We start from the raw sequence: 17,359 nt of genomic DNA, 5'->3' as shown, positions 1-17,359 counted from the left end.
AGAGAGAAATGCATGATGCCTGGAAACTGTATGAGCTGGTAAGTCTACAGGGTAATGATATTAAATCCTAACTGTAAGAATGCCGTCAGAACCTGTGAACAAAAGTGCAGAGACCAGTCATTCTAAAGCTTACTAATTCAACTGCAGCATTATTTTCAAAGCTGAGGTGAACTATTGAACCTCATTTCAGGAGTAGAGAATACCTACACATCACTCCCAGTGTTTGAACAGCCTATCAGCATGTAGTGATTTCGTACTGTTGATGTGGGAGTTCCTCATTTGAATGATTGCCACGAACACAACACCACATCCTGCAGAAAGCAACAGCAAGTGCTTCTTGCATCATGCTTTAGTTTGCTGACTGTTCTGATGCAACACAGTGATGGAATTGCCTTTCCAATCGACGATGCACCATTAAAGCCCCAAGTAGCCCATTTGCCATTAACCTCTAAGTAAAATTAATCAGATCAACAACAACAGATGTTATAACCTCAAAATGTCATGCAGCTGATTTCCCATGAAATTTGCTAAATTGGATGATATTCTCCATCAAGATAGTCAAAACACAGCGTCGTGAGTTCAAAACATGAATGTTTGGTTGCTCATCACCTCTGCTGGTCCTGAGCCAAATGTACGCAGCGAGACAGCATCTTCGCCGGGCTGCAGAGGGCATCCTGCGCCATTTATATACATGCTCGCGTCAAACCAACATAAGATGGCAATAATTCCACACTACTCAACTAATAATTTGGCTATTTGTATAACACTAAACTTCATAGTGTAGCAGATATCTACATGTAAGGAAGTAGATGAACTGAAAAATGATGGCGTGCATAGTTGGTACATATAGATTTAACCGGGCATTGTTTCTGGTAGGCACTCTTGATGCAGCTGACTGTGTTTAATACAAATATCCCAGCAAAACAGGATAGCGTACACATGACCAGGACAAGTTTTGCCATTCTCTGGGTTACATTGCAATTCTGACAAGACACTGGTCCTTCTTTTATTCTTAATCTTGCATGATAACAAAATGTGCTCATCAGCCGCTAACGGTATCTTACCTTCACAATGGTCTTTTAATTTATCGTAACCCTTAACATAGTTCATGCTAAGATTGATAGGGCAGGTTAGTTGCAATGATGATGCAATATCACTCTGTGATGAAACACTTGTTGCTCCGCCTACGCAAATGCCTTGTCATAGTGACTGGAACAAAACTCCTTTCTCTGTAAAGGAAGAATGAATGTAAATGAGAAACCATGATGAGTAGACAGAAGCACATGTGCCTGCTTAAAAAACAACACTTGCCTAACTTAAACATCCTCTAAACTTTAATCTTCTTCCACATCTGCTTTAGGTTCTGAATACATGTTTCTTTTTTGGGGGGTGGGGGGTCTTAAATAGATTTGAGAGTAAATGAACACCACTTCTTAAAAGTGACATCAGTGTTTCCAAACTTTAACTAGAGGTTAAGTGAAATATAATCATATGAAAGAAGAAGAAGCCCTGTTTTGCAGGTAAAGTCAGTGTATGCCAGGTCTGTAAGATAATAAGGTATGGTAATTACACCCATTTGTAGGTACAACATGTTCACATTCAGAGCTTCTAATCATGTTACACAGTAGTGCCTGAAGGGTAAGAGAGAGATTGGAGCTTTTTGAATAAAGTATAATGTCGTTATGTTGGAGGATAATATGTTCAGGCTCCACTTTCCACTTCGGTATAAATATATTTGGAGTTTGTCTGGTTGTTCCTCTAGGAGACAAACGTTCTAATGGTTTTTTAATGGGTAAAATGAACGCACCCCATCTTAATTACACCTGTGGTTGCTTGTATTAAACTCAAATCATGTTTTCTGGAAAATACGACTACAGTACTTTTCGCTGTAATGGACGCATTGGTACTGCCCATTTCCGTGACGTCAGACTTCAATGGCTATATTACTGCCTGAAAAGCTGTCTGACTTGACAATTACAGTGAGAGCCGGTCCTGACCTCTGGAAGCACGGTCAACTAAGATAACATATTACCTTTACATTAACAGTCTTACACTAAGTAATATCAGTATGATGAACGGACAGATGAACGGTTTTCATAACTCCCTCATTGACGAGGATTGCTTTTTGTTCACGTCAGAGTCGGTCGGAGAAGGACATCCCGGTAAGACCAACGCAGTAGCTTTGTATTGCTTTTAATTAAACGGGCTACTGTAAATATTCACATGGAAATATTCTGCTTGAATATATCTGTAACGTGTTAACTAAAGTATTTACGCCTAGTTTAATTTTTACCTTCATTAGAGACTCGTCGCCGGGCGAATGACGCTGGGCCGGTTTTAGTGAGCACGCGCTGCTAGCTCATGTTAGCTAGCAATTCTTTTGCCGAGCGGAGGCTCCTGATCGCGGCTGCGTCCCGCTCCGCCGACAGCGAACGCCCGGCTCCGTTTTTGATAGCTCAGCGTAACCGGCCGCTATCCTTATCCCAACGTCGGTATCATTGTGTCGTTATGTCTTAAAAGAGCGACCCACCTGATACGGCCGCAACACCACTGGCCGCCGTATCAGGTGGTTTATGCTGCAGTGTGTGAGACATGTTGTTTCCACGTGCTCCCGCGTAGGATTCCTTCGACTGTTAACTCGTCATGGTCTCTTTCCGGCTGCCGGTTAGACCGCGCGGGGTCCCCACCCCGTAACATGTGAACATGCCGAAATGGCGTCTGTTCCCGACGAGCCCAGGGTCACTCCCACTCGATACATGTGCTGCAGTTTTCTTCGTAGCGATGGCCGCTGCGGTCTTATCATTGGTGCAAACTATGTAACACGTTACGTTTCTTTTTCCAGACAAGATTTGCGATCAGATCAGCGATGCAGTGCTGGATGCCCACCTCAAGCAAGACCCCGATGCTAAAGTTGCATGCGGTAGGACAGAAAAGTGTTAACCTGTTTGTTGTTTGATTTTTATTTTTTTTTAAATACTAAGCTGTTGGCAGGCGACTTGAAAATATTTTGCTTCGTTTCCTTCTCTTGCAGAGACTGTTGCCAAGACTGGGATGATCCTTTTGGCAGGCGAGGTGACCTCACATGCTGTAGTGGACTACCAGAAGGTCGTCCGTGAAACCATTAGGCAAATTGGATATGATGACTCTTCCAAAGGTGTGGCATGTGTTTAGTTTTGTAAATCTTTTCCTTCGTAATTGTGTAGTCTTTTTTTAGCAGTATTTTTTCAGCGTTAATCTTGACTGACTGCTGCCTCATTTTTACAGGTTTTGACTACAAGACCTGCAATGTTCTTGTGGCCTTGGAACAACAGTCTCCTGACATTGCTCAGGGTGTTCACATTGACCGCAACGAGGAGGACGTTGGAGCAGGGGACCAGGTTAGTTTGCCGTGATGAGATGTGCTGCCCTTTTGTTGCCAAACATGCACTGGTATATCACTGAACATTTTTGTCTGGCCTTAAAGGGGCTGATGTTTGGTTACGCTACTGATGAGACTGAGGAGTGCATGCCCCTCACGGTTGTCCTCGCCCACAAGCTGAATGCTAAGATGGCTGAGCTGCGACGCAATGGCACTCTTCCATGGCTCCGACCAGACTCAAAGACCCAGGTAGAAATGTTAATCTTATTAAACTAATACAAGTGTTGACTTCTGTCACAGTTTACCGATGACCTTTGGTTAATCTTCACCTTTTTTTTTTGTGCAGGTTACAGTGCAGTACCGTCAGGACCGTGGTGCCATGCTTCCAGTGCGAGTGCACACCATTGTCATCTCTGTTCAGCATGATGAGGATATTTGCCTGGAGGAGATGAGAGATGCCCTGAAAGAAAAGGTCATAAAGGTTGTTGTTCCCTGCATCTATTTGGATGATGACACCGTCTACCATCTGCAGCCCAGTGGACGATTTGTAATTGGTGGTCCACAGGTAGGTGTAATGACTGTCTGTGGATTTCAGAGGTAATTTAAACCATTTATCAATCTATATTAACCCATGTTCCTCTTTTTACAGGGTGATGCTGGGCTCACAGGGAGAAAAATTATTGTGGACACTTATGGAGGTTGGGGGGCCCATGGTGGTGGAGCCTTCTCTGGGAAAGATTACACTAAGGTGGATCGCTCTGCTGCATATGCTGCACGCTGGGTCGCCAAGTCTCTGGTGAAGGCTGAACTCTGCAGGAGAGTTTTGGTCCAGGTGGGTGGCACTGCCATGTGTCCTAGTCATAGAGAAAGGATCTGCAAGGGGTTCCTGTGTGTTGTTTACCTTTTGAAATAACACACATATGTGCTGTATTAGGTGTCCTATGCCATTGGAGTTGCCCACCCCCTCTCAATTTCTATCTTCCACTATGGGACCTCCAACAAGAGTGAGAGAGAGCTGCTTGACATTGTGAAGAAGAACTTTGACCTCCGTCCTGGAGTCATTGTCAGGTAATGTACGGCCTCAAAAGCCATCTGCTTTTCACTGAAATGTCAGATTCCTGTTTTTTGTCCCCCTTTTTTAAACTGTGGTGTATTTACTGTGCTTTTTAAGTATGGAATAGTGGGAGAGATTGTATCCCTCTACATTAGTCATTATTTGAGCATGGTATTTTCAGATGATGAAGTCTTGTAGTTCATAGTTAGAATTATGTCTTTTTGTAAACTGTGGCTTCTGTGGAAGCTGCAACCACCAGTACTCAGGGAAGAGTTTGGTTGGCAGGGTAAGTGATGAAGCTTCATGTGTCCTCCACTTTCCTTACCAGCTGGTCCTAAAAATGCCAGATTTTTTTTTTTTTCCCTCCACACTCCCCGCTGGATAATATAAGTGCATGCATCAGTGGCTAGCTAGCGCGACTGCTGCTAAATATGTTGATTATGTATTCCAGGGAGCTGGATCTGAAGAAGCCCATGTATCAGAGGACTGCAGCCTATGGCCACTTTGGCCGAGACTCCTTCCCATGGGAGGTGCCCAAAAAACTCAAATACTAAACCTGTTAAGCTTTTCCCCCCAGGCTTGTTGGTGTATACTACAGAGAAGCCTCCAAGGTTCCGGGGGGGTGAAGTCTTACTCAGACTAATATAATTTAACACAACTCCCTCCCACACTCCACCACCTCCCTCCTTTTTTGTCTTGTTTGTTTTTCCTTGTTTTACTGGTTCCAGTATCATTGGTCCTAGGAGGTGTGCATCAGAGATGTTTGGATGGGTTCCATGAACTCTTGCGCCTTAGTGCTTCATGTTTTTCCCTGTCGTAACATTTTTCTGCTGCCCGTTGTGCTTATCCCCGAATAGCTGCAGTTCAGTAGTCATTCCACCCTCCGTTAATATTGCCAGTCTGTTGTTCAGTGTCCTGGGGTCACATGTTAGACTCATTGAATTTAGCCCTCTAACTTCACTGGTGCTACTAGTATGTGAAACATAAAGAACGTCTGATTCGATACAACTTGAGATTTCAAGGATCTTCTGTTAACATTCCTCCTTCTCTGCTATCCCTCTCTCTCGTTAACATTGACACGCTTTGTCTTCACGGAGGATTCTAGAATGGCACAATTAAAATGTAAGGGTTGTTGCTGTTTCCACTACAAATGCTATGCATTGCAGGCTAAGGAGTGAGCCAAATACTAATTGTTCGAACTCTCAAACGAGTGTGAAGTACCCAGTCGCCCCTACAGACCTTTGCTGTTTTCTGATGTAATACAGAAAAGTCAGAAGCTGCTATGTCACTGCTCTGGTCTGCAGAGGTGTTATTGGTCATACTTGATAGCAGTGGAAAAATTGGGTTGGTTTTATGCATTTGAAATGAGTTTTTTAAACAAGTCCTTTTTTTAAAAAAATGTGTGTTCACTTGCTTTTTTTAATATTGTTTTAAGTGACTAAAGGGCCTTTGACTCCTTGGGTATACTGATGGCAGGTGTAGCTACAGAGAAACCTGCGTCCCATCTTTATCCTTTCAGGAGTTAGTTCTTTGAGTCTTATTGGCCAAGTATCAAACCTCAAAACTATTTATTTGTTCTCTGGAACTCAGCATGGATACAGAGAAGCTGATGTTTCAGAAAACAGCTTTAAAACACTTGGTTATTAAATCTTGAATTCCTTTTGACTTGACCTTTTTTTTCCAGTGTTCGGTTTGAGGCTCCAGAGTGTTGTACAGAAAAGCTTTGGTCCACCTCAACGGCAAAGTGTCACTTGCTAATGTAACTGTTCTACAGCCTTGTTGGTTTTTTGACTGCAGACATATATTTTTAGATGGGTGGGTTTTCAGATCCCATTTTAAATTGTCTGCAATTCTTTGGCTCTTACCTGTCCTCATCTATGGGGTGGCAATATTTGGTTGGTGTAGTACAGAGAAACCAGCCTTGTTTACATGGCCATCCCATGTGTTGGGTAGGTTGTGGTTCCCTTTATACCCCCGGAGGTCATCATTTACAGTAAGTGTGAGAGTGCCTTTTCTATTTCCTGCCCCCCCTCCCCTCGCCCCAACATGTTACCATCAGGAATAAGTAGTTCATACTGTATCATGCTTCATGTTAAGAGTGGGCAGTCTCCTTATGCTCTGTAATAAACAGCTCCCTTCAAGTGACTTTGTCTCGATTGTCGTGAATGTTGTCTTTGCACAAATCACAAAGTGGGTCTCCTGTTAAGTCTGTGAAAAGAACTAATAAATAAAAATCCAGGCCTCATTCTGCAGACCTAAGCTATAACGACTTGCCGATACATACTGGTGGATGTATAAAGGTTCACTGGCAGTCCAGCTTTATGTTTCATCTCTCTAACAGCACCCTTGGTCCAAGTGTGTAAATGATGCATTGTAGCCAGAAAGTTTACCTCCAGCAGCAGCATAAACCAGATTACTAAAGTTTGCTGTCTTGGTCAGGTGTTGAAGCACATAGGTTTTTTTGTTTTAATAGTCTAACCATTTAACTGATGACAAAGATGGTGCTTCTGTGAGGTAAATGACCCCTGCAAATATCCACGGTGGCATCAGTGAATAACGTTCATCGGCCAAACATTTTTTTCTGCAGTACATGGAAATTTGGTTGTGTCCTCATGGTACATGTAAACTGCAATTTCCAGGCCTAGAAATGTTTCTGGAAAACAGTGCGTGTATGCATGTATGTGTGTGTGTATATATATATATATATATATATGTGTGTATGTATATGTGTGTATGTATATATATATATGTGTGTATGTGATTAATTCATAATTATGTTTTATCAAACCATGTAGTTTGTCATGATTGGAATTTTTAATATGAATACATTAAAACATAACTGCCTTGATTTGTGTTTCATGTGTTGACAAATTCTTCATGTTTGGTCATTAAAGAGTCCCTCAAATGTATGGACAAGTTAAGATGGAGAACTATTAGTAAAAACATGTATGAACCCTGTTTATTTTTATTAGGGTTGGAGCCCAAAGGTACTTATGGGCAAAGACACTTTTTTTTTCTTAGCATTCTCTACAATTTAAAACATTCCGTGTTTTCCATCAAACCTGATGTGTAAATGGGGATAAGTGTGTCAATCCAGAGTCACCATGCATGTGAACCTAAACCCTTGGTTCTAAGGTCCTATCAGGGAGTCTTTGTCGTCTTCATCGTCCTCCGCTTCATCCGGTGGGTCCGGGTCGCGGGGGCAGCGGTCTCAGCAAGGAAGCCCAGACTGCCCTCTCCCCAGCCACTTCAACCAGCTCTTCTGGGAGGATCCCGAGGCGTTCCCAGGCCAGCCGAGAGATATAATCCCTCCACTGTGTCCTGGGTCGGCCTCGAGGCCTCCTCCCAGTTGGACATGCCTGGAAAACCTCCAGAGGGAGGCGTCCAGGAGGCATCCTCACCAGATGCCCGAACCACCTCAACTGGCTCCTCTCGACATGGAGGAGCAACGGTTCTACTCTGAGTCCCTCCCGAATGACTGAGCTTCTCACCCTATCTCTAAGGGAGAGCCCAGCCACCCTGCGGAGGAAACTCATTTCGGCTGCTTGTATTCGCGATCTTGTTCTTTCGGTCATTACCTAAAGCTCATAACCATAGGTGAGGATTGGAACGTAGATTGACCGCTAAATCAAGCGCCTCACCTTTTGGCTAAGCTCCCTCTTCACCACAACAGACTGGTTTAGCACCCGCAAGACTGCAGATGCCTCCCCAATCCGCCTGTCAATCTCCCGCTCCATCTTACCCTCACTCGTGAACAAGACCCCGAGATACTTAAACTCCTCCACCTGAGGTAAGTCCTCCCCCCCGACCCGGAGTGGGCAAACCACCCTTTTCCGGCTGAGGACCATGGCCTCAGACTTGGAGGTGCTGATTCTCATCCCAGCCGCTTCACATTCGGCTGCAAACTGTCCCAGCAAGAGCTGGAGGTCGTGGCCCGATGGCGCTAAGAGGACTACGTCATCCGCAAACAGCAAAGACGACATCCTCCCGCCACCAAACTCGACCCCCTCCACCACCCGGCTGCGCCTAGAAATTCTGTCCATAAAAGTTATGAACAGAATCGGTGACAAAGGGCAGCCTTGGCGGAGTCCAAACCTCACTGGGAACAAGTCCGACTTACTACCAGCCACGCGGACCAGACTCTCACTCCTCCGGTAGAATGACCGAATGGCCCCTTGTAAAGGGCCATCCACCCCGTACTCCCGGAGTACCCCCCACAGTATGCTCCTGGGAACACGGTCGTAAGCCTTCTCCAAGTCCACAAAGCACATGTGGACTGGTTGGGCAAACTCCCATGCCCCCTCCAGCACCCTAGCGAGGGTGAAGAGCTGATCCACGGTTCCACGGCCAGGACGAAAACCACACTGCTCCTCCTCGATCTGAGGTTCGACTATCGCCCTGACCCTCCTCTTCAGTACCCTGGCGTAGACCTTACCAGGGAGGCTGAGAAGTGTGATCCCCTGATAGTTGGAACACACCCTCTGCTCCCCTTTCTTAAAAACGGGGACCACCACCCCGGTCTGCCATTCCAAAGGCACTTCCCCCGATGTCCACGCAATGTTGCAGAGATGTGTCAGCCAAGACAGCCCCACTACATCCAGAGCCTTGAGATACCCAGGGCAGATCTCATCCACCCCCGGGGCTCTGCCACGCGGAGTCGTTTAACTGCCTCGGCGACTTCTGCCCCGGAGATTGGACGACCCCCCCCCCCCAAGCGCTCCCCAGACTCTGTCTCCTCCACGGAGTACGTGCTGGTGGGATTGAGGAGTTCCTCAAAGTATTCCTTCCACCGCCCAATTATCTCCCCAGTTGACGTCAGCAGCCTCCCACCCCCACTGTACACAGTGTGGGCAAGTTGCCGCCTTCCCCCCCCTGAGGCGACGGACGGTTTGCCAGAACCTTTTTGGAGCCGACCGATAGTCGTTCTCCATGGCCTCACCGAACTCTTCCCACGCCCGAGTTTTTGCCTTGGCAACTGCCACAGCTGCTCACCGTTTGGCCAGCCGGTACCGGTCGGCTGCCTCTGGAGACCCACAGGCCAGCCATGCCCTGTAAGCCTCCTTCTTCAGCCTGACGGCTCCCCTCACCTCTGGTGTCCACCAGCGGGTTCGGGGATTACCCCCGCGGCTGGCCCCAGCAGCCTTGCGGCCACAGCTCACAGCAGCCGCCTCGACAATGGCAGAGCGGAACATGGCCCATTCGGACTCAATGTCCCCCACTACCCCTTGGATGTGATCAAAGCTCTGCGGGAGGTGGGAGTTAAAGATCGTTCTGACTGGTTCTTCTGCCAGGCATTCCCAACAAACCCTCACTACTCGTTTGGGCCTGCCAGGTCTGCGCGGCGTCTTCCCCTGCCATCTGATCCAACTCACCACCAGGTGGTGATCAGTTGACAGCTCAGCTCCTCTCTTCTCCCGAGTGTCCAGAACATGCGGTCGCAGGTCAAATGATGGGACTATAAAATCGATCATAGACCTGCAACCTAGGATGTCCTGGTGCCATGTGCACCGGTGGGCATCCTTATGTTCGAACATGGTGTTCGTTATGGCCAAACTGCGACTTGCACAGAAGTCCAATAACTGAACACCACTCGGGTTCAGGTCGGGCCTGCCGTTCCTCCCAATCACACCCCTCCAGGTCAGGTCAGGGAGTCATAATCTTGTATTGCAAAAGATTTGTGTCAGCAGCCAACATGTCAACAGATGTTAAGCTTCATTGAAGAAAGTATTGCAGGGCCATTCAATACATGGCAGTCATCCAGGATTGCAAAACAAGTACACAATAGATATCAGGCTCCACTTCCTACCTGTCAGACTGTTTTGAGGGCTAAATTTTTTTACAGAGTGAGACCCATTGTTATAAAACTATATTTTAACAATCAGTATTTTGATTAACTTGAAGCTTTAACCATGTGGTGCCTTCATTGACAATGTGGTATCAGAGAAGGTGGATTGTACATTTTGGATCAGTCCTGAGCAGCGCTGACCCCACAGATTGACCCCCCCCCCCCCCCAACCACCACCACCACCACCCCCGCCCCCATTGTTGGCTTCCAACTGCTGACTAAACGCAAAGGTTTGCATACTTCAGTAATTCCCCATCAGGCAGTAGAGTTTCATGCCAGTTTTTGCAAATTAAGAAAATTGTGACGATGGTAAAATCAGAACATCTGAGGGGAAATGGAGGCTGAATTGCATGCACCTGCAGGTCAATGCGACTGCTTTGGTACAGATCATAATGATGCATGTTCACATGCTTCTTCATAAACGCACAAAATATAGAAACAAATTGTAATGTAACATACCTTAATGAGCATTTTATGTGTTTATTCATAAAATGGTTATGCAGATTGTGCAGAGCAGCAGGACTGACATCGCTGTCGAGGATTCACTAATCAGAATGACTTTTTGCTCCCTATTGATCTTCCACGACCACCATCCGCCATGTCGTAACAGGATAACAGTCAGAAAAAGCTAAATAGAGCTGTGAGGCCACCAGAGCAGCCTGAACTCTACCCATTATGGAGTGTCCCTGCTTCAACCGAACCACTTAGCCTTCACGCACACTGCATTGCCTCGTGGGAAAGCCACACCTCTGCTCTTAACATCACATGGACAGCCGCCAAAGTACACAGTAATTACTTAAATTATTTGTCCCTTTTCGTTACTGCTGCTGTTATTTAATCTGGTTTATGCCTCAGTTACTTGGGGAAAGACACTATATTTCAATGTGTGATTCAGATAGAATGGGCTATGAATGTTCAATGGAATATGTAGTGTATAATAAGATGAACGTCTATGTTTTGCTCTGATGATTTTGTCTCTACTATGCAAGATTGAAATTTGCAGCTGATGCAAGATTGAAATTTGCAGCTTTTTGCTGTTTTGTAATGTTTGGGGGAGTTACTGAAGTCATTCTCTTTCTCTCCGCAGAGCCAAAAGCAATGTCAGGGAGACATCTTAATATTTATTCTAGCACGTCTCCAGGTAAGAGTGGAAGGGCTAGTTCCTCAAGTTTAGACTAGAGGAATTCACGGGTCAAAGTGAGCCTTGAGTTGATATAACGAAGACATAACACGAGATCAATGTTCTGAGAATGTACAGCCATTAACAGCAGCTCTTTGACGTTCGCACATCCGGCACATGGGATGGTGGAGGCCTTGAGTTGGGTACAAGACTATCAGTATCTCACAAAACAACTTAATTAAAACTGAAGATGCGGGAAATGAAGCACATGGTGAAGTGAGATCAAACCTCGTCCTTCTTGCATTTGATGCAGGATTTTTCTCGAAAAACCCATCCATCAGCCGTACACCCAGTTGTTAAAGGAATCTATTTTGATGTTCCGATTTGGCAACCAAGACAAAGAGAAAAAGAAAAAAGACGGGATGCTCTTATGTAACATCTGACTAGATTCATCAATGAGATTAATTAAGATGGAATGTATTTTAAATGTCCTCGGAAGAGCTTCTTCGCAGAGTTCTAATCAGTGGGGCGGAACAGAGAAGGACACAGTCATGGTTTTCCCAGGTTGCTGCGTGGTCACGGGTCCACAAGGTCACAACTGTGGCTGCTCCTCAACTCAGCAGTTCACTCAGCTGTAAATGGCCTGCTTTTAGCTTGAGTTTCACTGAGGCGCAGACCATTTTAGGGGAAAAAAAATCGTAGCCTGCTACCCTTCTCTTTACTCAAACATTTAGAGAATTAATTTTTGAATTATTTGAAGTTTAAAATGTAATGACTAAGTTGATTATTGTGAGTCTCAGAGATTTATGTTTCTTTCTGTCTCAAAATCCTGTTTGTTCATGCTGTCCCTCTCAAGCAAACCTTAAAAAAAACAGTGAGGAAATGTTCACGTTCCATTGGAAATACTCTGATTTACTTAGAAGCCAAACTGGGATTTTGGCATCTTTTCACCATCAGTTTGAACGGAAGCTGTGATATCTGGAGCAGAAGTGTAGAGAAATGCATTTATCAGCAGCACGAGGCATGAATGTCTGCTCTACATGAACAAACCCAACGTCTAAAGTATCACAACGATACAACAACCCATCTTAACTCCTAAGAGTTAGACTCAAATTGTATTTGAAATAATCAGAGTCCTCTGTAATACCTTTTTGGTTATATGTATTTGTAAAAAAAAAAATCCTAAATGGCACACTGACCCCCCCCCCCCCCCCCAAAAGGAAAAAAAAAGAAGTAATGTTTGCTGGACAAAAATGCAATCTACAGTCTCGTCCGTACACCAGAAAGTGCAGTTTCTTTCAGACGTGTCTGACGAAAGGCTGAAGCCCCACATGTCACATGAGGTGATAAAACCAATGGAAAACTACAAGGAGCAGTTTCTGGTGTGCTGACTCAATTTTCCTTTCATGTACACATGTTTGCCTTGGAAATGTTTTGAAAAAAAAAAAGAGAAAAAAGAACATGTTAGGAAAGAGTCTCACGACTAAGTAAATGTACACACTCCCTGGGTGATCGATGTGAGTACAAAACAAATACAGCTGGTAAACTCCGAACAACACCTCTCTGATGGGCAATGCAAACAATGACCAGAGGATTGCAGATCTGTGTGCAGCATTTGATACTGTTCATATGATAACGCCAGCTGGGTCCTCCACACTGATCCAAGATTTATATTTATTTATGCTGATGCAGGGGGCCCCATTGGTATGAAGCATCCTACAACTGACGCTGCTTCTTAACGCTGTCTTGTCTGGTTCTCTGCTATTAAACAACATATTATAGCTCTGAATCTAAAGCGCAAGTGGATTTTGATCACAGGCCCAAGAAAAAAAGAATATATGGCTGCATGTGTACGGTGGATGAAGCTTAAAATGGAGTACAAATGACAGTCAAGCTCATCAACTGTTGAAGGGTTAAATTTAACGTACTTCATAATTTACGTGCCAGCGTTTTAGCCTTCTAAACACAATTATCTAGCTACTTTAAAAAAAATAGTTGGAAAATGTTACTGTATGTTTTCAGCACAACGCTAACTTTTGAATAAACACTAAGGTATCACTGTCTTTTTCTTTCCATCATTTCAGTTTACACATTGCAGTATTTTACATCACAGCATTTATAACATTGATTATCTGTTGATTAAAGGCCTAACAAAGTATAATTGTCCTTATCTGAAAAATATGTAAATAAAGAAAATGTCAAAATAATCCTTAGATAATATTTTATACAAAACAAATTTCCCCCAGTGCATAATAAACTTTAGAAAAAAGAGCCAGACTCACCACATGGCAAGTGTCTCTGCACAAGTTTTTTTTGCCATTTTGTTTCATGAAGATGAGTACATTTTTGAATGCTCGCATGAAGTCACATGATCTGAGTACTTCAGTCATCCCACTCTCACTGTTTAATTTAAGTACACATGCTCGACTCCCCCTTCCCAGCCAACCCACGCATCCCCCAGGATCTGCTTTATGGACTTACTACCTTGTGTCACATCCTGCAGTTTTCACTTATTTTAAGGATTTAGCATCAAATCCTGTGCTAGCTCCGGGTTGCTGGAGTCTTATGTGCTGAAATAATCCAATAAGCTCTTTCACTATGATTAGCTTTGTTACTGTGTCACATAAATCCGGTCAGTTTAAATGAAAGTGTGGATTTTGTTGTCTGTTCAAAATTATTTGTTGCACCATCAGCAACAACAGCGATTGTATTTAACATAGAGCCCCCCCCACACACACACTTCTATCAAGTCTTTGTTGCTGCCGTGTTCCTACTCAGGTTATTCTGTTATACTTCACTAAATGTTCTGTAAATATGAATGTGTTTTGAGCAGGGAATGTCACTGTAAATAGTCCATGTGCAGCAAACTATCCTGATGACTGTTGATTGCAAAGGTCAATGTGCATTAAATAGTTAATAAGAACTGCTGCACTGTCATATCAGGCATCGGCATTCCCTTTTAGAAACCAGCCAATGTTCTACGACCTGGAAGTAATTCTTGGCCTGGAAAACTTTACCTTTCTTCACAAGGTACATGACTGCAGTTACAGTGTATCAGGTTATGTGGTATTCATGCTCAAGTAACATCATCCTAGTCTGACCTCAAGTCTTGGCCTCTGTTTAAATACAGCAGCTGGCACTGTGGCGTAGTTAAACTTCTATATTTAACTGGTAGTATGGGGTTATGCTGCCACTGCCTTGAATGGGCAAGGTCACTAGCGGCTGCTTCTGCTACACAGCACCGATGGAGTCTGTTGCAGTCAAAATGCAAAATGCTGTGATGCAAAAGATTGGGAAACTTTTTTTCAAAATTTTTATTTTGTCTGGCACTGAAAGCCTGAAATACTCAGAAAAGGCACCCTCCACACTTTCAGCTTGATGGTACAACGTTACCTTTTGCGGCACACCAATTTATTGACAATATTTAATTTTGATTTCTCTCTAACATGAATCCAGATGGACTGTGTCAGGAAAGGTTTCACAGGACCTTTGAAGGGCTCACAGCTAGCATGCTAATGAGCAGAGCAGCGTCGGCACTGGTCAGATTTAGAAGGGCTCACCTCAGTCAGCTGTTTGCTTGAGTGCAGAAGGATTTCCTGAGTATATTGGGTGATAGCTGATGCAATATTTGTTGGTGCTGGGTGTTGCATTGCTGTTTGTATAGGAGTGTAAATAAAGCCGCTGCATCGAGCACCTTTCCTTATTACACATGGTGAACTTGTAGTTGACTTCTCCTTTTCACGCTGTAATGCTTCACTGATACGTCACCAAAAGAAGTATTTTTTGCCTTTAATGTAAAAATTAAGTGTTTTCCCTCTTGCATCACTTCTTTTTTGACTCCGGAATGCAAAATGAGCCAGTCACGTATATTTAGCATGAAGCTAACGGTGAGTGGCTAGCAACAAAACAAACAGCAAAACCGCCTAAAACAACACCGTGAGGTACATAGACACCATCAGGCCTGTAAGACTATTTGAGGGTTTAAAAAGCGAACAGCTCGCAAGAACTAATTTGTGCATAAGTAGATTTCATGAATGGGGTCTATTGTGCTTTGTGTTTGACAAAGCCACTTTGTTTGCGTATCTACTCAAAAAACGAGTTATAATTTTACTACTTGGGAGAGAGCGAAGGAGCATGCAGTTGTGTTTTTATTTTGCATTAGAACAGAAATGAAAACAGGGTGTGTGAGTGCTGTCTAACACTTTGACATGTTGTTTTTCCATGTGTAAATGTTACATAACATGATGTCTGGAAACATTCAAACCTGGCCAGACATATAACTGCAGCTTAGCATGCAGCAACATGTATGTGTGTACTTGTAGCTCAGAGGCATTTCCTTACAACTAAATTACAAAACGGTGGATTAGACTTTTACATAATTTTAACGTGAGGCTACACTACAAGGGGAAGGTGCGACAGTGCGAGGCCTGATTGGGTAGATTTTAGCCAATTGAGAAATGCTGAAACCACACATAGTCTGGTGAGAACTACCCCCCAGCCCTGCTAGTTGAGGAGTGAAAGGAATCTGGAGAAGGGCCCGGCAATCTTGAGAGGAGTGTCTCTGCTCCACCAATGGCGCAGCTCAGCATGCTCTTCCTCAAAAAAAAGTTTTGCATAACACTCCAGAAACTTGGCCGACCATGTGGTATGCATTCACGAGAATCCATCTCCTAGTATTGCTGGCATCGTCAAATTCCCCAATGATCAAGTTAAAATGTGTTTTTAACTCAGCCAAGAGGATGTGAGTGTGGCATGGCTTCCAAAAGGAGAGGCCATTTTTGTTTCACTGGACGCAGTTAAACTAACTTTCCCACCCAGTTCATTGTAAGCTTTTGTTGAAATTTCGCAACAGGGGTTTTGATTTGGTATTAATTCCCCTGGAGCGGGTACACGCTCCCGGCTGGCTGATTCTAACATGCAAATTTGATCCCATGTGGGAAAACAGAAAAAAAAAAAAAAACACATTAAACAATAGATAAGTCCTGAAGATTAGAGAGTGAGAAAAGTAATAACTCAACCTTGTGACAGCTGTTTGTTATGGCAAAAGAAACAAACACGCTGAAGGTTGGAATGAAAGATGGCTCACTGTGGGATACTGGAGTTTCCACACACGATGATGTTTGCACAGGCTTTATGTAGCCATAAAATGTAAATTGACTTTGCTGGACAAAGCTGAAGATAATATTTTAGCACTCTGAACGAGTATTACTTGAGCTTCTTCGGCTCAGGGCACCACAGAGGGATTTGAGCAGCAAGGTTGGTTTCTGCTCCAGAGTAGCGCAATTGCATGTTCAAGAAATGTTGCAAGGGGAAAATTACAACTTCTAACTTTTTCGAGAGTTTAAAAATACTTAGTATTAGTGGAATGGATTCATGTTCTTTCAATGAAAAATGAAGTTGAAGCATGTGAATTGGAAACCAAGGCCCAGAGAGGCCAAGAGCTGAAATTCAGAACCACACTGCCACCTGTTGAAGAGACGATGGCCGTCATTTTCATCTGTATTTACACTCGCCTAACAATTTTTTTTTTTTTGGAACACCTAGATTAACTAATGCAGTATAATTCAACAGAACTGCAATAAATTCTACCTTCATCTCCCTTTTTACTGGTAAATTTGTAATATTCTGTAAGAGATTTTCCCAATGATGAATCAATCCTAATTTACATAAAAATGGTAAGAACCAATAAAGTTCAAATTACAGCCTTCAAAATGATCATTAAAATAAATCAACAACCTTAATAAAACCAGGATGTTATAATCTTCATGAAGTGAAACTTCATTGCAGGGCTGTTGTATTATACTGCATTACCAGGAGTTCCAGCTAAAATAGCGAGTATTTACGTATCCCAACATATGTGTGGAAATTTTCCAGATAGAACTGATAAAAAGAACCCCCCCCCCAACAGATTTCCCTTTTTCAAGACACAAGGAAAAAAAAAAAAACCCCACATTTTGTGGCTGTTCAATCCTGAAAAACCAC

The 17,359-nt window shown here is 43.7% G+C and overlaps 1 protein-coding gene across 1 annotated transcript; it reads left to right on the top strand.

Moving 5' to 3' along the window:
• Window positions 1-1,952: 1,952 nt before the first annotated feature.
• Window positions 1,953-7,101, top strand: mat2ab (methionine adenosyltransferase 2Ab). Its single transcript, XM_086206174.1, has 9 exons — window positions 1,953-2,162; window positions 2,843-2,920; window positions 3,032-3,154; window positions 3,265-3,377; window positions 3,464-3,607; window positions 3,705-3,923; window positions 4,008-4,190; window positions 4,293-4,426; window positions 4,864-7,101. Exons 1-9 carry the CDS (start codon window positions 2,069-2,071, stop codon window positions 4,964-4,966), a joined length of 1,191 nt encoding a protein of 396 aa, XP_086062300.1. The 5' UTR covers window positions 1,953-2,068; the 3' UTR covers window positions 4,967-7,101.
• Window positions 7,102-17,359: the final 10,258 nt, after the last annotated feature.

This window comes from Aulostomus chinensis, chromosome 6 (genome assembly GCF_037954235.1).
Source record: "Aulostomus chinensis isolate RoL2024-O1b breed Wild chromosome 6, RoL_Achi_v1.0, whole genome shotgun sequence".
Lineage (NCBI taxonomy): Eukaryota > Metazoa > Chordata > Actinopteri > Syngnathiformes > Aulostomidae > Aulostomus > Aulostomus chinensis.
This window is presented reverse-complemented; position numbering and strand designations above follow the sequence as displayed.